Source organism: Stegostoma tigrinum, chromosome 30, assembly GCF_030684315.1.
Source record: "Stegostoma tigrinum isolate sSteTig4 chromosome 30, sSteTig4.hap1, whole genome shotgun sequence".
Taxonomy (NCBI): domain Eukaryota; kingdom Metazoa; phylum Chordata; class Chondrichthyes; order Orectolobiformes; family Stegostomatidae; genus Stegostoma; species Stegostoma tigrinum.
Genome location: NC_081383.1, coordinates 42,466,884 through 42,489,861, shown reverse-complemented (window position 1 = coordinate 42,489,861; position 22,978 = coordinate 42,466,884). Strand labels below are relative to the sequence as shown.

The window sequence follows — 22,978 nt, the reverse complement described above, 5'->3', positions numbered from 1 at the left end:
TGATGTTTCAGGCTTGGACCCGTCTGATGAAGCGTCTAGGCCCAAAATGTCAGCTTTCCTGTTCCTTTGATGCTGCTTGGCCTGCTGTGTTCATCCAGCTCTGCACCTCTCTATCTTTCTCCCCCTAGACACTGCTATTGTTCCCAGCATTTCTTGATTTTATTTTATTTTCCAGCATCGCAGGAGTTTGCTCTCATTTTAAGTGTGCAATATTACAAGTCACAGGTGCAGAAATCATTTGCAGGCAGTGAATTGGAAAGGAGGGCTGCAAGGCATCAAAGATATCTGTAATCTGCAGACACTATACCAAAGAGCAGTTGTTGTCATAACAATGGTCCTGTTCTTGACAATAACGCAACAGTCTTTGTGAAGTGTCTTTTTAATCATTCCTTAATTATTGAAATATTGTTACATTATTTTCATATTGCACTGTTAAAGGGATTATTCAGGCCTTTACTCTCATTGAGAAAAGGGGATTCTGAACCCGGAGTGTGCACCATTTGAAAGGGGGCCCACTACTGTTGCTCTATTGGTCTTCCCAAAACCTTCACTTAGCTGCAGGATGGCTCAGTTCTTACCCACTTCTCATCAGCAGGATCACCCGCAACACCACACTGGTCACAGTAAATGTTAGAAGTAAATGGCTGACAATATATTCAAGATTTTTTTAACACTGTTCAGATCCAACAATGTTGGGTAATAACTGAGATTTTTGATTTATTTATTAAACAATACCCAACACTACTCCCCCTCTTCTCAACATGTTTCTGGATGGTACTAGCCTACTGCTCTGTATGAACCACAGACTTAATATGTGAGAGAATAGAACATTTGGAAAGGAATGGGTCCTAAATAATGGAGGCATAGTGCAGGCCACGGCTATCAGAAAGTGCATGAGCACCAGAGTCGGAGCAATGACCCCAGGTACTGGATAGATACTGGCCTGGGGATTACTCGCCACAGTCTACACACCTAGTGGGGTGCCTCTAGGATCGGTGTTGGGACCGCAATTATTTACAATTTATATAGATGATTTTGAGTTGGGGACCACGTGTAGGGTGTCAAAGTTTGTAGATGATACTAAGTTGAGTGGTAGAGCAAAGTGTGCAGAGGACTGTGAAACTTTGCAGAGGAACACAGATACATTGAGTGAGTGGGCAAAGGTCTAGCAGATGGAATACAATGTAAATAAATGTGAAGTCATACATTTTGGCAGGAGTAATGATAAAAGGGATAATTACTTGAGTGGTAAAAAGTTGCAGCATGCTGCTATGCAGAGGGACCTGGGTGTCCTTGTGCATGAATCACAAAAGGTTGGTCTGCAGGTACAACAAGTAATTAGGAAGGCAAATGGAATTTTGTCCTTCATTGCTAAAGGGATTGAGTTTAAAAACAGAGGTTATGCTGCAGCTGTACAAGGTGCTGGTGAGGCCACGCCTGGAGTACTGTGTGCAGTTTTGGACTCCTTACTGGAGAAAGGATGTACTGGCACTGGAGGGGGTGCAGTGGAAGTTCACTAGGTTGATTCCGGAGTTGCGGGAGGTGTCTTACGAGGAGAGACAGAGTAGATTGGAAATATATTCATCAGAATTCAGAAGATTGAAGGGGCTTCTTATGGAAACATATAAAATTATTAAGGGAATAGATAAGATAGAAGTAGAGAGGATGTTTCCACTGGCAGGTGAAGCTAGGACAAGATGGCATAGCCTCAAGATTAGAGGGAGCAGATTTAGGGCTGAATTGAGAAGGAACTTCTTCACCCAGAAGGTTGTAAGTTTATGGAATTCCTTGTCCAGTGAAGTAGTTGAGGTTACTTCAGTAAACATTTTTAAAGCTAAGGTAGATTTTTTTTGAACAATAAAGGAATTAGGGGATATGGTGAGAGTGTGGGTAAGTGGATCTGCATCCATGAAAAGATCAGCCATGATCTTATTGAATGACGGAGCAGGCTCGAAGGGCCAGATGGCCTACTCCTGCTCCTAGTTCTTATGTTCTTGTCAGTTTTAAATATACAGCAACTAATCTGTACACACAAGTGGCGCAAACAGCAATGCATTAATGATCAGTTTTTAATTTGTTGGTTGAGGGATAATTATGATCCAGACATCAAACTAATACCAAACGCTAATGGTCCGACTCTAACATTGTGCCATGAGATCTTCTAAATTTGGTTTTTAATATTGCTTTGTGACACTGGCAAGGCAGTACTGCCTGGAAACGTCAGCCTATATCATATGTTATGCCCACCGGGCTGAATCTGGAAAAAAAACGGTTCTGCCTCAGAGACCTGTGGGAATCTGCTGTTCTGAGTCAATACCAACACTAAAATATCTCATTCACCTCTCTTCCTTAAATACTTTGATTGAGAATGGCTCAATAAGTGGATGGTATCCAATGTATGATTTCAGATGCTGCAGTGACATCAACATTATTTGCTTAAACCCCCATCATCTGACAACAGATGCGATGTCAGGGGACTGCATTCATCTCTTTTCAAATGGAAAACATTCCCAGCCCAGGATTAGATTTATCTTGGGTGTCTTCCATTCTGGGAGTTAGGCTAATCAGATAAGCCTGGAAGCACTTTCTCTCAGACATCTAACATCACTAGGAGAAAGCAATTTGTATGGTGTCTGGCATCTGAAGTGAAGGGCAACAAGTGCATCATTAAAAATGGACTTGTACATGGCACAAAATAAAACAAAATTGGCGAACTCAAAAGGAAAGGCCATCTCATTCTGCTTTACAGCAAATGCTGTATCATAAATATAGGAAACATGGAAGACATGTTGATGGGACTATTTTGATAGATCATTCCGAGTCACTGAGAGGAGCCCAAATGAAAGGCAGTGGACATGAAAAATTCTGTGAATTCTTAAATTACTCAGTATTAATAAATAGAAGAGAAAAATGTATAAGTTTTACACGCTTCTGCACATAATGTTATTTTGATCATACCATACACTTTCAGTATTATTTGTACTCCACGTAGTAATCCATGTTCATTATCATATTGCTATGGATTTATCACATGTCTACTATATTAATATGCTCAAGATGTGGGCACCTTATCTATAATTTGTACATAAAACACACAAACACAGAGGATTTCGTGACTTTTTTTTATTGACGATGCAAAGAATAAGGTGAATGAACTCAACATCAGTTGATGAACAGGCAGAGAAAGGAAGTTTCTGAAATCTAATGAACAACATACATTGGTGTTCGTGGCATCGGAACCGTTTTATGATAACAACACACTGAAGATTAGATCTCCTCTGGAGCCAGCCAAATTCTCCTCAAACTATGAAGTTAACAGCACACCTAAACCACAGCCCAATACACTGAACATGAAGCACTGGCATTTCTCAGAGAGCACAACCAAGTCAAACTCCTGAATGATTCTTTGGGCCATTGGTGAGTTTCATTTTCCTCACACAAAGGGATGTCAAGAATTGAACCTGCTCCAATTAAACATGCTTACGATCTGAATAGCTTTCTAAATAAGGTCATGTCCTCCAAAGGACATGCATTTCTCACAAGAAGTCTTGCTGTATGAAACTGGTGCACAAGGTAATGTTTTGAAAATCTTCATGAGATATGAATACAGCGTTCACATTCTGATACTACAATTCACAAAATTATATGTCACAGTTCTTTGAGACAAGACCGAAGGCTATATACCATATGGCTTCAGAGAAAGCAGAAACCTAAGTGGGAGAAATTTCAAGAGTGCAATGTCTATCTTTGGAGATCACAGCCTGAAAGACTCACTACACCCTCCCGCCCCGCAACTCCTCAAAAATCTCTCTCTCTCTCTTTCTTCCATGTTGGAATTCAGAGATAACAATCCCAAACTGAGCTAAACAAAATCAAATTCAGCTTATGTGAAATGTCAGGTACAGTTCCTGACTTCACCTTATGGACAATAACCCCAATTTCTCCCTGATTTTTATGCCCTCAGGAGGCAGCAATGGAGTGTTGGGTTCTCTCTCAGACCATATTCAAGATGCTAATACTTGCACACAAGGCTTGGCATACCATGCTGATTGGCTACTGGATCTTGGAGGAGGGCTACCGTCAGAGTTTACTCAGAAGCACAACGGATGGCTATGCATACAGACTGCACCAGGAGCCTTAGAAGAGAGAAAACAGGAGCTGTAATGTTGGCTAATTGTTCTCCTGCCTGTGCAGTCCTCAATTTGTAGCTTTGGCACATTTTAAATTAGCAGAGTTTGGGGGTTTATATATCCTTGGAATTCACAACCCTCTAAAGAATGCTTTAAATAAAAATTATTTCAGAATTAAAATTATAGGATACAAAAAGGAATTCTGATGTTTGTCAATGCATTTCCTTTAAAAAGGAAATCAGAAACATCAGGATGATCATGTAAAAGCTAGTTTGAAATATTCCAATGTTTCAAGCAGACTGCTCAAAATGAACAGCTGCTTATGTTGTACCTGCTTTTAGACATGTTCATTTTAAGAAGCCTTCTATAAGGATAGTGCTGCACTTACTCACGTAAATCCCCAACTCCTTTACACCCAGATCCTCTGTTGTTTGGTTCACTCAGTAAAGAAAGCTACAGCATGAGCATAATTTTCAATCAGTGAATAACAACGTGAGATGGTCACTTCAAACACACAAAAACAGAAGTGAAGAAAGGCAATCTTCCTCAATGCAAACTAGCTCTGAAGCAGATCCTGCTACCTTGGAAACTTTTTCTGCTCAAAGCAAGACGAAGAGCCAAGGGGAAAGATTTAAGATTTCACACACTGGCAAATTAAGTATATTCCTGTCTTTCAGAAAGTTATGTTTATAAATAATTAGAACTTTCCAAGGACAGTGCATTGTTTTAAATCATTCAGCAATACTAATAAACCCCACTTGCCAATGGTTAAGTTCAAATTATCAGAGGAATGTATTTTTAAAAAAAACTCTATCCCAATTTTCTTTGATTCTTCACACCAGAAGATTTGTCTAAAAGATAATTACATCTCCTTTTTAAGCTCATTTCCTTTCATTGATCCTTCCCACAATGTGCATCATCCTTGGCATGCTATGTACTCCCACTGTCAGTTGTTAGGGAGTAGTTTACGCAGCTAAGCTGCCCTTCGGATGATCTTGTCCAATGATCAGAGGGGCTACAAATAGTAACTTGGCAATGGTGGAGCTGATGCCTGAAGCCATACCCACCAAGATGCACATGTTGGTGCTTTACTCACTAATCAGTTCAAATACCGTACTTTACGCAACTACAAAATGCCATGCTCAATTAGAAGATTAAGTGCTGCCTTTTCCAATTCTCCTGAAAACAATGGATGTTGTTGCAAGGTTAAAACTCTGGTAAACAGGCTGCTCAGTGGTCAGTTTTGAAAGCAGCAACCAACAATACATGACTTGTGGAGAGTGTGATTATATCACAGCACCCTCACACAACCACACTTCCAGCAGGACCATTCCCTAATGAGCAGTCTGTCTAGATTTCTCCCTCCCTGTTTTCTCAACACAGGCACACAGTTGTCAATTCTATTCCCTGTATTCTGGCCCTGGCTGAGATGAGCTAACTCATGTACTGATGGGGGTCAATGCACAGACCATGCTTCTCTGTACGGGTCAGGGACATTGGCCCTAAGCCTCTCAGAGGTTTTTCTGATGTGGGAAGTTGGCAGCAACCCCAGAATAATGGCATTCATAGGCTACTGTCCTACAGAAGAACCTCCTCAGTAAATTCACACGGTAATGTCTTTACAGTGAGCTGTTCAAGGGAAGAACTAAATGTGGTTTAGAGGGCAGCATCATGTGAAGCTCACATATTGAGCTGATATTGCAAACACCCTATATTTCCTCAGCTGTATATGATAAAATGCTGCTGGTTTACTTTCCCATCTAAGCTGTGAGGTCCAGTTCAGAACGTTCCCTGTTGTCTGCTGCTGTGGTGCTGATCTAGCACAAAGCAATACCAGCATACGTGGCACAGTTTCAGAGTCACAATTAACACAGAACAGGACAAGAACCTAACTGAAATGCCTCAGCTGCTTTGACTAAGCACTGACTAGTGTATGTGATGAGTGTTCAGTAGGGCTAGGGTTCCACATGCAGACAGCAGTAAGATATTTTTCATCGACCTGTTCAGATTTTTTATTTGAAACACAGGAGCAGGTGGAACTCGAACACGGGCCTTCTTGCTCAAAGGTAGGGACACTGCCACTGTAGTATGAGATCCTCCCCAAACAGCAAAATGTCACTGGTGCACCAACCTATGTAAGAAGGTATATTTATCTCACCAGAATGGCAGCAGAGTGCTTGTACGTGTACGTCTGCCTGTGTGAATGAGTGCGTAAGAGAGAGAGTCTGAATATTCAACCATAGATGGAATCACAGCCGAGTCCAAACCTAGTCAATCTGCATTTTAAGGGCCAAGTATGTATAATTTGTAGCAGTGTTTTTTTTAAAAAAAACAGATGGAACACCGCCACTGCGATCTCGGTCAAATTCGGCAAAAATCAAAGATCAAATCAGGGATCATCAATTCTGTTGCCCCTAGTAGCACATGATGTCTTTAATCAATGCAGCCTAGCAAGGTGGTATTATACCCTTAATGGCTGACGCTTCCTGTGGCACAGAATCACATTACTCAGGCAACTCATGTGGTTGGCCCCTCTTGGTTTAACTCCACCACATATGGTTTCAGAACCATTTTTACTATAGATTCTTACAGCATGGTGTAGCAGGTAGCAACAGGACTATTTACACTGTCATAATGGCAATGAATATATTAGTCTGGCCCGGAAATAAACAACTCTGGCCAACCAAGAACCATATTAGATCTGCAGTTCATCAGCACTCATTCTAACTCTGGTCTTTAGAAGTTTCACACAGCATTACATATACATATTCAAAAATAATAGCTGCATTAAAAAAGTTAACATTTTAAGAGCACATTTTCTTGAAGAAACCTGTCATCTGAACTAGCCCTATATTCCCAGCAGTTTGAGGACCAGATCAGCTTTGGTTTAGATCTGTGACTGGTCTGTAATAGGAAACAGTTCAGTGCTCTAGTCTGTGTTGGCCTGATTAGTAAGTGCTGCTGCATGGCTGTTCTTATATTTTTAAACAGCAAAACTTCAAAGAAAAAATCCAATATTTCCCACCTTTAAAAGTAAAATCAACAAACAGTAACAGATACAATGCTCGTACAGCAGACTGAAAATTCATACTGACTGGTGGATGTGACGGGCAGCATGGATGAGAGATCAGCAGGCGTGAAACAAGAGGGAGAATCAGCACGACACACATCAAGAGGGGCAGTGCACTGGCTAGTCAGTAAAGGCTTAGCCCACTTATAGCTCAAACTGGCAGTGAGAGCAAAGCAAAGCATCGAAAAAAAAAATAATGGATCTGACCTGTGCCACGCACTTTGGCTCAAGCAGAATGCAGGGGGAAAACATGTCAGTCAGACTGCAGGGGAATTCCAACTTGCATCTGCTGGTCGGAATGGGCTGTGAGGTGTGGGAAACTGTGGGATGGCAGCACCAGCTGATAAATCACTCAGATCAGAGTAAACACCCTGTGGCATTGAAGCCTACCACCTGACTTCATGCTGAATATGGAGTTACATTTGTATCAAAAAGGAAAACACATAATTGGACAAATCTTGGAATGCATAGTGTAGTTGCGAGGAGAGCAATGTATTCTTTGTGGTTTTGCAACTGCTTTTTCATAATTAAGTGGGGAGGGTGGTGGTATGGGAGATGGCAACTGAGGTCAGCTTCGAGTACATTATGACCATGTTAGTGTCAAATTAATGTGAAACTGTTTGGAGAATGAGACAAGACAAAACAATTGTAGCCTAAAACAAGAAATTCCCACTCACATCAAAATACAACTGCTAAGCAAGAACAACGCTCAAACCTTCGGGAGCACTCCAAGTTCAGCCCAGCAGTGTAACTTGCCCAAATGTTGAGAGAAGAAAGTTAAAAAAAGAAAGAATTACTATCCAAAAGGGACAAAAAGCAAGAGGAAGATTTGGCAATGACAGGGATGTGTGGGGAAAATGAAAAATACTGCCTTTATTTTTCCAGCTCCACAGATTGCAGCTCCACAGTTGAAATGTTGAATTTTCCTCATGAAAGATGTTCTATGACAGAGATCTGAAACATGATGAATACACCTAACACTTGTACACAATCCACTGAACTAGATCCTCCCATCCCAATGACTCTCCAAGTGCAATCTTCCTTCATTGCGTTCGTAGTTGGTAGTCTGCAAAAAAAAAATGGAGGAGATAAAAATCAAACAAAGATATCAACTTTCATACATTATCCAAAATGAGACAGAACAAACAGGGCAGGATATAAAACATAGAGCTGGATGAACACAGCAGGCCAAGCAGCAGCATAGGAGCAGGAAAGCTGATGTTTTGGGCCTAGACTCTTCATCAGAAGGGTAGGCCTGAAACGTCAGCCTTCCTGCTCCTATGCTGCTGCTTGGCCTGTGTTCATCCAGCTCCACGCCTTGTTATCTCGGATTCTCCAGCACCTGCAGTTCCTATTATCTCTTATCCAAGATATAAAATGTATTGTATGATTATACATACTTCATTGCACAGGGTAGACTACAGCCTGCGTACTTGAGAGAAGTAGCACATCGTTTTAGAACTTCGCATTCACTATGTACACTATTAAAAGTCATAAAAACAAAAGTGCTTCTTTCACATCCCCAAAGCCACATGGTACTTTACTATCGCAACACCACATCATTCTGCATTCTATACCAGTGAAAAGCGAATAGGGTCTACCAGCAGCAGCTTATACGAGAAGCCAACAATATCACACTCCCGTGCTTACAAGTTCTGCTGCTTCCGGCTGCAATTTAAACAACATTTGCTTTTAGTCAGAGAGTAGTAAGGGAATGGAACGCTTTGCGTGCAACGGTAGTAGATTCGCCAACTTTAGGTACATTTAAGTCGTCATTGGATAAGCATATGGACGTACATGGAATAGTGTAGGTTAGATGGGCTTGAGATCGGTACGACAGGTCGGCACAACATTGAGGGCCGAAGGGCCTGTACTGTGCTGTAATGTTCTATGTTCGAGTTCTCAAAGCAACTCCACTTTCCCCTCAGAACCCCGTGATGTTCTGAGAAAGGGTCACCAGACCCGAAATGTTAACTCTGTTTTCTCCTCCAAAGATGCTGCCAGACCTGCTGAGTTTTTCCAGCAACTTTGTTTTTGCCCCTGTAATGTTCATATCCCTATAATCCCTGTAGGAGATACTTAATAGTAGCCAGAGACTTTGACAGATTTTGCCCTGAGCCAATTCCAACACCCCACTACCTTCGCTTGATCAGCAACTCAGCACAAATGGAAGGCTAAGCCCTCCTTGGTCTGTATGCATCAGCTATTTACGAGGAATGCTTGACCTGCCATCAACGAGTTCTCAAACTTCCTTACTCCTTTGATGTTGGAGAGTTGGATGTTGCCGAGTTGGATGTTGCCATCAGTTTTAAATAGGGTCTTTTCATTTCAGCGCTTTGGTCCAGTCCAGGCAAACCAGCTGAAGCTCTTCTCTCTTTTCTGGATTCAAGGGTTGTGTATAAAATAATGAGCCAGCTAACAGTGGCCAGAAATCTGCCAGCTACAAACAGCCTCACGCAGTGGGAACAGCGGGCGCAGGAGAGACAATGGTTCCGACAGTACACTATACAGCATCACATCTACAGTTGGAGAGCAGTTTAACTCAGTAACAAGCTGCCCATCACTTGATCAGGAATACTTGGCGCAGGTATTGGAGACCTGAAACAGTTCCTTCACAGCCAAATTTTTGAGCATTTTAATAACCACAACTCAAATTCAAAACAAAAAAATTTGAACTTCAGGATTCAGGAACGTTTTCTTCGATTTCTGATCATTACAAATTTGCATAATTGATTCTCGGAGCTCCAAAATGATTCTGCAATTCCCCATTTGAGACAGCTCTATAAATATCTAGTTTAAACAAAACAAAAACAATCAAGCAGCACTACCCAAAAACAAACTACTACAAGCAAATCACACACATGACAGCTAGAACAGAAATCTGATTCACTAGATTCAAATTCACTGGCATCCCAAAGTATGGTAACTTGAAATGTCTACACCACGCTAGCACCACAGTCTACAAGTGGCCACTATTGCAGCCTGGTTCACTCTGCCTGACAGCTGGAGTTGGAGTGTGACTTATTGGTGTCACATGTACCAAGATACAGTGAAAACTATTGTTTGCATGCCATACAAGCAGATTGTGGGTGGGAGCAGTTACCATACCACATTGATGCATTCAGATAGGTTGCTTTCTGTGGTGTATCTATAGAAATTGCCAAGTGTCTTTGTGGACATGCCATATTTCCCTAGCCTCCTGAGGATGTATAAGTGTTAGTCTGCTTTCTTGATCATCATATCAAGATGAGTGGACAGGATAGGTTGTTGGTGATCATCATTCCTAGAAGCTTGACGCTCTCGACCATCTCCACTTCAGCACCACTGATGCAGACACATTTATTCCACATCCTGAAGTCAATGACCAGCTCCTTCATTTTGCTGATATTGACAGACAGCTTGTTGTCTTAACACCACCAGGCACTCACTCATTCTCCTTCCTGTACTGTCTCATCATTGCTTGAGATCTAACCTACAACAGTAGGTTGTAGGGCAGATGGAAGAGATGATGGTTTCCAGATTCCACAAATATGAACAGATACCAACCAATCAGCTCCTTGGGTCTGTTCAAATTGTTCATGACTGCTCTGTGCCTTAACTTCGATACCCAGCTTTTACTTCAGACCTTTCAGTCTAACAAGATTGTTCTTGGTCTTGAGTGCATTCTCAGTCTATTATACAACTTTAAAAAAAATTAATATACCTCTCCTTTAAAAGGCCAATCAGCCCAGTGAATCTCTGTTGTACTCCTAATGAGTGTAAATCCTCTCTAAGGCAGGCACTCACCAAGATTCATTCTGATAGTAGTAAGAGTTTTTCATCCTGATACTTGTTTTTCTATCTAAGAGTTAACATACCACTTGCTTAGCTAATTGTTTGCAGTACCTACATAGCAATTTCTTATAATTCTCATACAAGGACACTCCATCATCTCGGAATACTAATATTTCCAAGTCTCTCACCATTTAAAATATCATTCTAGTTTTCTAACCAAAATGAATGACTTGCCACATTATATTCTATCTGCCATGGTCACAGATAGCTTCGCATCAGCAGCAAATGTGGATTGTTGATAACAGCTTACATTTATACACACCTTAGCATAACACAGCATTCAAAGGCGAACTACGCAGAAAATTAGACAAAGACACATAAGGTAACTTTTGTGTAGATGGCTCAAAATCTTTTGATTTGACAAGATTGAGTAGCTTCTTCAAGGGTGAAAGGGAAGAAGAGAGCTGTGAGTGCTTTAAGGAAGGAACTGCAGAGGCATAGGGCCTTGACAGCTCAAAGCACAGGCACCAGTGATACAGCAATTACATTCAGGAATGCTCAAGAGGCCAGAGTTATATGGGTGCAGATACCTTACGGGATTATGGGTTGGAGGAGGTTACAGACATAAGCACATGGAAAAACTTGAAACCAAGGTCACGAACTGAAACACTGACATGCTGCTTGTCCAGGGACAAATCTGAGAAGGCAAGGGTACAGCAGAAAGAAACAAAACTGCTGGTCTCTGGATGGCAAAATGCAAAATGGATACAATTGCTTTGTAAAAACTCCATGGGAGGGAGGATACAAGAGGTAACATTTAACCACGCCCAGTTTCAACGGTCCTTTCTTAAATGAGGTGAGTTTGAAAAGTTTGAAGGCTTTTATTAAAGTTCCCTCCCACAACCTCACATCTGTGTCCAGTTTGCACGCATTCTCAAAAACTGCATCTGAAATCGCTTCTTGTCATGGCTGCATTTCAAAGGGATTTTCCCAACAGATCATTTCAGCTGCTGGCAGTACAGAATCTCCTGAAGCACACCAATAGTCCCACCGGCTTTGCTCTGTGTGTACTGTGCGTGTTTTAAAACAAAACAAACACTTGAAAGAGGCATATTGACATGCTAGCTATTAGAGAACAAATTCGCCATTTTTGGAATAATCTAGGGCACTCAAAAAATCTTCCAGAGGATGTGGCTGGTGCTGGCAAAGCCCGCATTTGTAGGAAAGTAGAAAAATCAGTTGGGAAGTGGACATAGGAAGGTTTCAAAGGAATGTAGTAGGTTAAGTAAATGGACAAAAATCTAGCAAATTACGTATAATGTGGGGAAATGTGAAATTATTCATTTTGGCAAGAAGAATATTAGCTCAACAAGAACATATTTTAGAGCTCTGAGATTGCACAGGAGTTTGGGTGTTTTAGTGCTTCAGTTGCAGGAGGTTACCATGCAGGTATGGCAAATAATCAGGAAAGCTAATAGAATATCAATTACTGCCAAGGGAACAAAATACAAACGTAGAGAGAGTTTGTTTCAGTTATACTGGCATTGGTGAGACTATTTCTGGGGTACTGTGTACAGTATCAGCTCTGCTTATTTAAAAAAGGATGTAAGTGCATTGGCAGCCATTGAGAGAAGGGTTATTACACTAGTATTTGGAATGAGTGGGTTGTCTTTATATGTACAACAGATTGGGCCAGTCTCCATTGGAGTTTAGAATAATAAGACTTGATTGAAATGTGCAAGATCCTGACGGGTGCATGTGGGTAGGATGTTTTCTCATGGGAGAATCTAGAACTACGGGGCTACATTTAAAAACAAGGGCGTATCACTGAAAATAGAGCCAAAGAGAATTTGTTCGTCCTCATAGGTCTTTGGAATTCTCTTTTTCAAAAAGCAGTGGAACCAGAGTTCTTGAATTTTTATGGCAGGATGTTGATAGATTCATGATTAGCCTGGGGACAGGGAGGATAATGGAGCAATAAAGGTCAGCCATAATGTATTGAATGGCACAGCAGGCTTGAGGGGCAGAGTGGCTAACTCCTGCTCCTAATTCATACGCCATGTGTCATTATCCACAATAGCTCAAGGTGGTGGTAGTGGTGGCGAGTCACTGTCTTGAACTACTGCAATCCATGTGGTGTAGGCATACCCACAGGGCTGAAAGTACGGGGTGTGCTGGATTATGACCCAGCAACAGTAACGGAATGGTGATTATAGTTCCAAGTCAAGATGGAATGTAGCTTGGAGGGAACATGTAGATAGTAGTGCTCACACACATCTGCTGCATTTGTTCTCTTAAGTGGTAGAAGAACTTGCAGGTTTGGAAGATGCTGATGAAGAAGTGATGAAGTGTTTTCCAAAAACACTTATACAAACAGAAACAAATATCATATCCAACAAATACTTCTCACCATCTGCTTCTATGCAAACAAGTTGAGAATGCAAACGATACGTACACTAAGAGTCTCAGATCAGTTAATCTCAACCTACAAACCAACCATTACTTACCTCTCCTGAAGTATACTTATCTCTGCTGTAACTGTCAATTCCCACAAAGCCAATTTATATTGGTCAGATTCCACATTTCCCCGTATTTTAGAACCAAACTTTACAGCAAACCTTATTTTAATGCAGTGATAACGGGAACTGCAGATGCTGGAGAATCCAAGATAATAAAGTGTGAATCTGGATGAACACAGCAGGCCAAGCAGCATCTCAGGAGCACAAAAGCTGACGTTTCGGGCCTAGACCCTTCATCAGAGAGGGGGATGGGGAGAGGGAACTGGAATAAATAGGAAGAGAGGGGGAGGCAGACCGAAAATGGAGAGAAAAGAAGATAGGCGGAGAGGAGAGTATAGGTGGGGAGGTAGGGAAGGGATAGGTCAGTCCAGGGAAGACGGACAGGTCAAGGAGGTGGGATGAGGTTAGTAGGTAGGAAATGGAGGTGCGGCTTGGGGTGGGAGGAAGGGATGGGTGAGAGGAAGAACAGGTTAGGGAATCAGGGACAGGCTGGGCTGGTTGTGTGGTGCAGTGGGGGGAGCGGACGAACTGGGCTGGTTTTGGGATGCGGTGGGGCAAGATGAGATTTTGAAGCTGGTGAAGTCCACATTGATACCATTGGGCTGCAGGGTTCCCAAGCGGAATATGAGTTGCTGTTCCTGCAACCTTCGGGTGGCATCATTGTGGCACTGCAGGAGGCCCATGATGGACATGTCATCTAGAGAATGGGAGGGGGAGTTGAAATGGTTCGCGACTGGGAGGTGCAGTTGTTTATTGCGAACCGAGCGGAGGTGTTCTGCAAAGCGGAACAATGAACAACGCTCGGTTCGCAATAAACAACTGCACCTCCCAGTCGCAAACCATTTCCACTCCCCCTCCCATTCTTTAGATGACATGTCCATCATGGGCCTCCTGCAGTGCCACAATGATGCCATCCGAAGGTTGCAGGAACAGCAACTCATATTCCGCTTGGGAACCCTGCAGCCCAATGGTATCAATGAGGACTTCACCAGTTTCAAAATCTCCCCTTCCCCCAACTGCATCCCTAAACCAGCCCAGTTCGTCCCCTCCCCCCAATGCACCACACAACCAGCCCAGCTCTTCCCCTCCCCCCACTACATCCCAAAACCAGCCCAGCCTGTCTCTGCCTCCCTAACCTGTTCTTCTTCTCACCCATCCCTTCCTCCCACCCCGAGCCGCACCTCCATCTCCTACCTACTAACCTCATCCCACCTCCTTGACCTGTCCGTCTTCCCTGGACTGACCTATCCCTTCCCTACCTCCCCACCTATACTCTCCTCTCCACCTATCTTCTTTTCTCTCCATCTTCGGTCCGCCTCCCCCTCTCTCCCTATTTATTTCAGTTCCCTCACCCCATCCCCCTCTCTGATGAAGGGTCTAGGCCCAAAACGTCAACTTTTGTGCTCCTGAGATGCTGCTTGCCCTGCTGTGTTCATCCGGCTTCACACTTTATTATCTTATTTTAATGCAGTATTGTTCCCAACAGTTTACCAATTGTACTGCAGTGTTTGTAGCTTGGCTGCAACATGACAGACTCCTCTCATTCCATTTAAAGCATTCCAGAAAACCTACAAAGGAATACTGCAAATTCCTAATCAGTGATTTTACTATATCACAAACATATTGCTTTATATCCTCAAAGATAACAGTGGGTGAAGAGCTCCACATTTTCTGCAACAGATTTTATACAGAGAGGAGAGAAAGGAAGCAGGAAAATGAGCAAGCGAGTGATAGACAGAGTCTGAAGAGATGAGGAAGAGAATAAACAAGGAAGCAGAAATGACAGGAGCTCAGGAGAAAGACAGAATGTGGGGTGTAAAAGAAACAAAGCAGAGGATAGTGGAGAATGCAGAGGGGAGGGTGTGGAAAGACAGCCAAGGAAACAGCAAGCAGGAGATCTCAAGAGACAGCCAAAGAGAAAGAATGCAGAGACAGCAGATAAAGAGAACAAAAGATTAGGAAAGAAGGCTGAAAATTTAATTTGAGCAAAAGGGATGATGCAGCAAGTTGGGAAGCTTTTTAAAACACCAAGTAGGATCGAATTTCAGGATTCCTGTCCCATTCACTTTCTCAAATTTTCAATGGTATGGGATGAGGAAGCCAACATGCAGCAGCTCCACCCTCAAGCTTGCACCATTGCCGGGTTGGGTATTTCAAACACTCAGCAACTTTGATACAAGCTCTGGCCGGTTTTGTTACTAATGTGGTTCAAAGCACCTTGTTGAATGCGTAAACTGTTACTGAACCTTTGTCCCAAGTGAGGAGCCATAAATATCCCCTCAAACGCATTTCCCCTCTTATCTTCAAAGGGAGGTGAAGGCCTAATGGCATTATCACTAGACTGTTAATCCAGAGACCCCACTACTGTTCTGGGGGCTCCAAGTTCAAATTCTGTCATGGCAAATGTTGGAATTTGAATTCAATTTTAAAAAAACTGGAAGTAAAAACATCATTGATGGTCAGAAAAACCAGTCTAGATCACAAACGTTCTTTAGGGAAGGAAAACTGCCTTCCTTACCTGGCTGGTCAGGCCTACATGTGACTCCAGACTCTCAGCAATATAGCTGACTTTTAACTCTGGGCAATTAAGGATTAGCAATAAATACTCATTAGCTAACAATGACAACATCTCATGAATGAATAATCAAAAACTTCTCAAAGCCATAATTTAATCCCAGTCATTCACAAGGTCAATGATAAGAAGTTTTAGCTTCATACCTCCTAATATTTTGTGTAACAACACACAGGCAATGAAAACACTGACCAACTGTGTAGAAACAGGAAATAGGAACATTCAGGTCCTTCAAATCTGATCTTCCATTCAAAAAGGCTTTCACCCTGTACTATTTCATCCCTTTAGCCCCATGAACTTTATTGAATGGTTTCAAGAAACTGATAAATGTTTTGGCCTCAATCTCTGTGTCAGAAAATTCCACAAGTTCACTGCCTTGTGGGTGAAGAAATGTCTCCTCATCTTAGTCCTAAATGCCTACAATCCCACCCTGTATCCTTAGACTGTGACCCCTGAATACCCAGTCATCAGAAACATCCTTTGTGTGTTTAGCCTATCCAGACCTGTTAGAATTTTATAGGTTTCCATGATATGCCCCCTCATTCTTCTAACTTCCAGTGTGTACCGTCCTTATCAATCCAGTCTCTCTTCATACAACAGTCTTACCATCCCGTGAATCGGTCTGGTAAACCTTCGTTGCACTCTCCATAGCCAGAATATTCTTCCTCAAATGAGGTCGTCAAAAATGCACACACACTACTTCCAGGTGTGGTTTTGTCAAGGCCCTGTACAACTCTAGCAAGATGTTCCTGCTCCTGTATTCAAATCCTCTTGGTCTGGAGGGTAACTTAGCATTTGTCTTCTTCCCTGTCTGCTGCATCTGAATGTATCAATAGGAGTAGTTTTGGAGATAGTCTCAGTATGAATGCTTGGCTGTGCTCCCAGATTCAATAATGGACTCAGCCTCGTAGGAACATTAGCACAGGATGGAGTTGGAAATACTACTGACTCCCAGAATGATGAAAATCCAGGCCTGGGTTTGAAATGCTGACTGCATGAGAAGCATTTGTTGGCATGAATCGATGGGAAGCCCATCTCGTGGTTCAACAGCATCCAACACAGAGACATTCTTGCTCTCAACCTTAGCATAAAAACAACCTAACTCCATCTTTATAATGTGAGACGATCAACAATTTATACACCATTTTTCACAGTAGTGGAGACTCAGGTAGTTACAATCTATCTTGATTACATGGATAAAAAAACAATAGTAATAATATAACAATGTAAATAACAACAAAATATATCGAACTCTATGTAAATCTAAGTTTTAGTAGGAGATAAAGCAGGTCTAAAGTGATGTAGATGCAGTAATTGAGTTGGCAAAGTAGTACTTTCTGAAGTGTGAATTCATTCACTAATGGTAGTGAGAACTGGAAATAAAATACATTTTAGAAGGTGTGATATTTGTAAATATCATGTTCAAGGAGAATTGAGGGCACCATGAGCCTAGTAATATTGAAAAATTCGATCCCAGAGCAAGACGGCTTGATAGACCAGAAGTTTTATTTTTGCAATTTGTGTACTATGGCAGTCAGTCACTGAACATGTGCACAAGAGACTGCCAATTTATTTTAATTAAAATAACAAAAGTCGATTGCAGGCAAAGGACCAAAGAAAACAACTTCACACAATACAAGAACTAGACAAGCTGGTCTTATTACAAATACCAGATATAAAGATTCAACCCTTTTATCCTCCACACCATCTTACTGGAGTACCTAGATGCTCAAACCTCAGTAAAGAGTCAGATTAGGAATGCGCACTTTAAAAGTTGCTTGTTCAGTGGTCATGACTGCGATTGGTTTCCTCTCAGCAAATCTCTGCATTCACTCAATGCTTTTTTATTCCTTAAATAACCTTCCCTGGAGACCCTTAAACAAACTGCAAGCACATCTGAGTTATTTCTTAATTAAACATGAACTCCTTAGACTCCTCATTCACAACCTGTTTCTGGAGCCATATTCTTAGACATTAAACCATTCAATATTTCTTTTCTTCTGCCTCTGTTGTTTTGGAGACTGTTAACTAGTACTTCTGCTTTTCTTGATCTTTTCTCTCTGAATGGCCCACTCTTCTCTCTGAAAGAAACTTGCAACACATTGATCTTCATGGTGGCACTGTCTTTTGAGAAACACAGTCTTGTTTTTGGCTCACCTCGATATGACATAGGATATCTTCTCCTTTCTATTCTTGTTTCTAAAGCATTGTACTATTCACTCAAGAGCTTTAAAGCCTTATACAATTGCATATGAACATATTCTGGACAACCTGGTACCATTCTCAGAATTCAATGAGGAAATTGAAACTACAACCCTCCTCCTGAACTCACAATGTAGCAATATAAATCAAATTTAAAGCTAGACAATTGGCTCTTTTTATTTGATTGCAAAAGACATTAAAATACTTTCTAGCAAAATAGAAATGTCTTGCCAAAACAGTGAATCCACATTTGGAAATACTGCATGCAGTCACGGTCTCCACATTTAAAGAAAGATATTCTTGCCATTGAAATGTTACAGCAAAAGGGTCAACAAGTCACTGGGATGAAAAGGGTTAGTAATTGGAACCACACTCCACAGCTTGTATGAAAAGGAGACAAACTCACTGACACAAAACCTGAATCTGAAGAGTACTGATAAGTTTAACACAAGGATTGTTTGCCCTGTCTGGAGAATCTAGAACAGTTCTGACAGACTGAGGATGAGAGGATCAATCATTAGATGTAAATTGTGCAATTTTTTCACTCAAAGGCAGACCTCCCAGTTCTGTTCATTAAATATTCAAAGCAAAGAAAAATAGAATTCAAACAACAGAGGCCAAATGACCTTTATACGAGGTTTCACATAGCTGCATGGTCATTCAACTTCCAAGGAATATTGCTTAAAAGGATTTTGAACCTTTAGAATTCTTCACCAAAAGCACTGTGGACACACAATCAAGAGCTATGGGAAGCAGGCAGGAAGTGGAGTTGAAGCAGAATATCACCCATCAATGGGCAGCATGGTGGCTCAGAGGTTAGCGTTGCTGCCTCACGGTGCCAGGACATCGGGTGCCATTCCACCCTCAGGCAACTGTATAGAGTTTGCATGTACTCCGTATCTGTTCCTCTTGATGCTCCAAATTCCTCCTACAGTCCAAAGACTTGCAGGTTAGGTGGACTGGCCATGCCAAATTGCCTATAGTTGCCAGGAACGTGGGGTAAGTGGGTTAGTCATGGGAAATGCAGGATTAAGGTAGTATGGTTGGGGGTGAGAGTCTGGGTGAAACGCACTTTAGAGGTTCAGTGTGCACCCAATGGGCTGAATGTACAGTACAGTAGGGATTCTATCTTTTTACTGAATCCTACAGCAGGTTCAACAGGTTAAATGATCTACTATTTCTTAAGTTATACCCATCAACTGGATCAGAGAACTAGAGAGACAGCCACAGATCTTTGCATATCCAGTTTCTAGAAAGCTTTTTTAAAAAAAAACTTGGAATGGAAGCCAACTATTATGTGATCAGTCATATCGAAGTGAATTGCATCAAAGTAATCACAGGCTGAGGTGATAAGTTTAAATCCCACAATGACACATTGCCAACATTAATATTTGCAAAGGACAAGGAGTTGGTGGATGGAGAAATGGTGTAGTGCAGCAGAACTTTTGGCTAGAAGGAATGATGTTTGTATAGATACTCCCAGCAGAAGGTAACCTGAACTGTAAAGTGTTACTCCACTCTGTATTGGGAATGGTTAAAGTTTAAGTTGTCTGCAAGAGCAGTGATTGACCATATTGGCATCATCATCATTCTTGGAAGAGTCAAAATGACCCATTCCAAAGCACCAATGCCATTTGTTTTGATTATCCCAAAATACTTAGCAACGTCAAAATTGAATAAATAGAGTCATAGCTCAAAATTTCTCACATCAACTGCACTGGCTTTCTGGCATTCCCCATGCATGAATTGACCAATGTGTGAATTTCATCAGAAAAATAAACATATTTCAAAAGTCCTCTGTTTCTTTTCAAGAGCATGGAGTTGTCTTGAATACGTGAAAAGCACTGTAGATTTGCGAGTTCTTTTTATATATAACTGAAGGCTGTTGGTTGTATACAAAAAGTGTGTGTCCTGGAAGAAAAAGAACCATGGGAGTGAAACTTAATGGCCCATTCTCCGGAAGAAATGGGTGCAGCAATAAATAGGTGTAGAGCTGGATGAACACAGCAGGTCAAGCAGCAGCAGAGGAGCAGGAAAGCTGACGCTTCGGGTCGAGACCCTTCGTCAGCTTTCCCGCTCCTCTGATGCTGCTCGAGCTGCTGTGCTCACCCAACTCTACACCGTGTTACCTCAGATTCTCCAGCTTCGGCAGTTCCTATGGTCTGTGCAGCAATAAATAGGGTGTGTTTCTGCAGTGGAGTCAGCAAAAATCCCCTGCCAACGATCAGATGGACAGCTTCCAATAAAAACCCACATGTGGCTAAAACCAGATTAGAAGCTTTCAAAATAGGAAAGGGAAATAAATATCAAGCAAACAGGCCCAAACTGAGGCCATTTGCAGCTTTTAATTTTAGAACACTAAGATTTTTTAAATACTTCTGGTCAGATGGCTTGCTAGTGCTCAGAATAAAAACGTGAGGAATCTCCAAGCTTTCCTGCAGCATACACTGGAAGTAGTTGGAGTGCAGTGAAAGCTTTTTAGCACTTCAATGACAAAAGCCACTGGGGAGATGGGAGGGAAAATGTCCCAAAAAATCCGAATTCTTTGTTAATATGTTTACTTAGGGAGGATTGGTGGAAGCTTTCCAATCCCATTAGGTTGTTTGGTGCTGTTTATAAAAATGCAGGTAACTTTTTCCTAACTCAATTATGTCTGCAGCTCTCACTTCCTGTACAGACTAATCGAACACTGAAGTCTCTGGTGAAAACAAAACAATGACAAACTTGAAATAACAGCACGTTGAAAACACACCTGTATCCACAAAAAGAAACACTGTGGCAGACTACTTTTGCCAAATCAGCACACAGAGTTTAAACTGGCATTGAATGGAGTTACAGAATTTCCCCACCCACCTCCAACAATCTCAATGAACGTCACCAGTTGATGGGTGGGATAATTAGGGTCTTACAGTTTTCTATTCCACACAAAAGTATTGCGATTGTGAAGCCAAACCTCCTCTTCCTGCGCTAGAGCTGAGGGTCAAGGCCTTGCTCAGTTCTAAGGTACACAGATTAGGGTAGACCGACCGTTTAGCTGGGGCTTCACTGTGGACACAAAAGGTCTCTAGACCATACTTTACATAAATGCTGACTGAGGAATTGGTTGGCAGCATACCTTGCACATAGGAAGTTCATTGTGGTTGTTGGAGATCATTAAACACAGCTCCAAGGCAGCACTGTAGGAGTTCCTTGTGGCAATGTCCTCCACCTAGCCATTTGCAGTTTTTCAATGATCTTCCCCCCATCATAAGGTCAGAAGTGGAGATGTTTACTGCTGATTCTATAAAGATCGCTGATGACATAACTCAGATATTGAGCTAAATGTAGCAAGACCTGGGTATTATCCAGGCTTTGTGCTGAAAGGTGGCAAGTAACATTGATGCCACACAAGCAAATGACCATCTCCAACAAGAAAAAAAAATCTAACTATCACTCCTAGATGTTCAGTAATGCTCCTATCACTGAATCTCCCACTACCAGTATCTGAGATATTACCACTGACCAGAAACTGAACTGGACCAACAATACAAAATACCGTGGCTACAAGAGCAGGTCAGAGGTTAAGAATACTGCAGCAAATAACTCTCCTCCCAGCACCTTCCGCAAATACTAGCACTTCAATAGGAGCTGAAAGGCAGTAAAAACTGAGAAAACCATGACCTAGAAGATCCTCTCCAGGATCCTCACCATCCTTACTTGCTTAGAAATTGCTGTTCCTTGAGTATTGCTGGATCAAAATCCAGGAACTCCCTCCCTAACAGTACAGAGTGCACCTGCATGAAATCTTAATGCATCCACGATTTACACAAGGGAACTAAATAGCTCAAAGTTTACAGACGACACAAAGCTGGGTAGGGTGGAGGGAAGGTGAACTGTGAAGAGGATGTAGGCATGTTTCAGTATGATTTGGGCAAGTTGAGTGAGTGGGCAAATATATAGGGGATGGAGTACAATGTGGACAAATGTGAGGATATTTGCTTTGGTTGTAAAGTAAAGCAGAAGATCATTATCTGAATGGCACTGATTGGGAAAGGAGAAAGTGCAATGAGACCTGGGTGTCCTCATATACCCGTCACTAAATGTAAACATGCAGATGGGGAGATTATGTTGCAGCTATATAGGGTGCTGGTGAGACCACACCTGGGAGTACTGTGAAAAGTTTTCGTCTCCTTACTTGAGAAAAGATGCACTGGCACTGGATGGGGTGCAGAGGAGGGTCACTAGGTTGATTCCAGAGTTGAGAGGGTTGAGAAGAGAGATTGCATAGACTGGGATTATAGTCATTGGAATTTAGAAGAATGAGGGGGATCTTATTGAAACAAACAACATAATGAAGGGAATAGATAAGATAGAGGCAGGGAGGTTGTTTCCACTGGTGGGTGAAACTAGAACAAGGGGACACAGTCTCAAAATAAGGGGGAGCAGATTTGGGACCAAATTGAGGAGGAACTTCTTTGCCCAAAGGGTTGGAAATCTGAAATTGCCCGCCTAGTAAAGCAGTCGAGGCTACCTCATTTAATATTTTTAAAGCAGAGATAGATAGATTTAGACTCCTAAAGGAACTAAAGGTTATGGTGAGCGCATGGCTAAGTGGAACCGAGTCCACAAAATTATCAGTTGTATTCTTATTGAATAGCAGAGCAGACTTGATGGGTCGGGTGACCTACTCCTGCTCCTATTTTTTAATGTTCTTGAGCAGCAGTTGGTGAAG

The 22,978-nt window shown here is 41.8% G+C and overlaps 1 protein-coding gene across 1 annotated transcript in view; it reads right to left on the bottom strand.

The window, feature by feature from the left end:
- Window positions 1-3,108: 3,108 nt before the first annotated feature.
- LOC125465845 (AP-1 complex subunit mu-1) overlaps window positions 3,109-22,978 on the bottom strand; it is an 86,354-nt gene continuing 66,484 nt past the window's right edge. Inside the window, exon 12 of the mRNA XM_059638434.1 lies at window positions 3,109-8,266. Coding sequence (XP_059494417.1) covers window positions 8,244-8,266 — 23 coding nt within the window. The 3' untranslated portion in view covers window positions 3,109-8,243. The remainder of the gene's footprint in view (window positions 8,267-22,978) is intronic.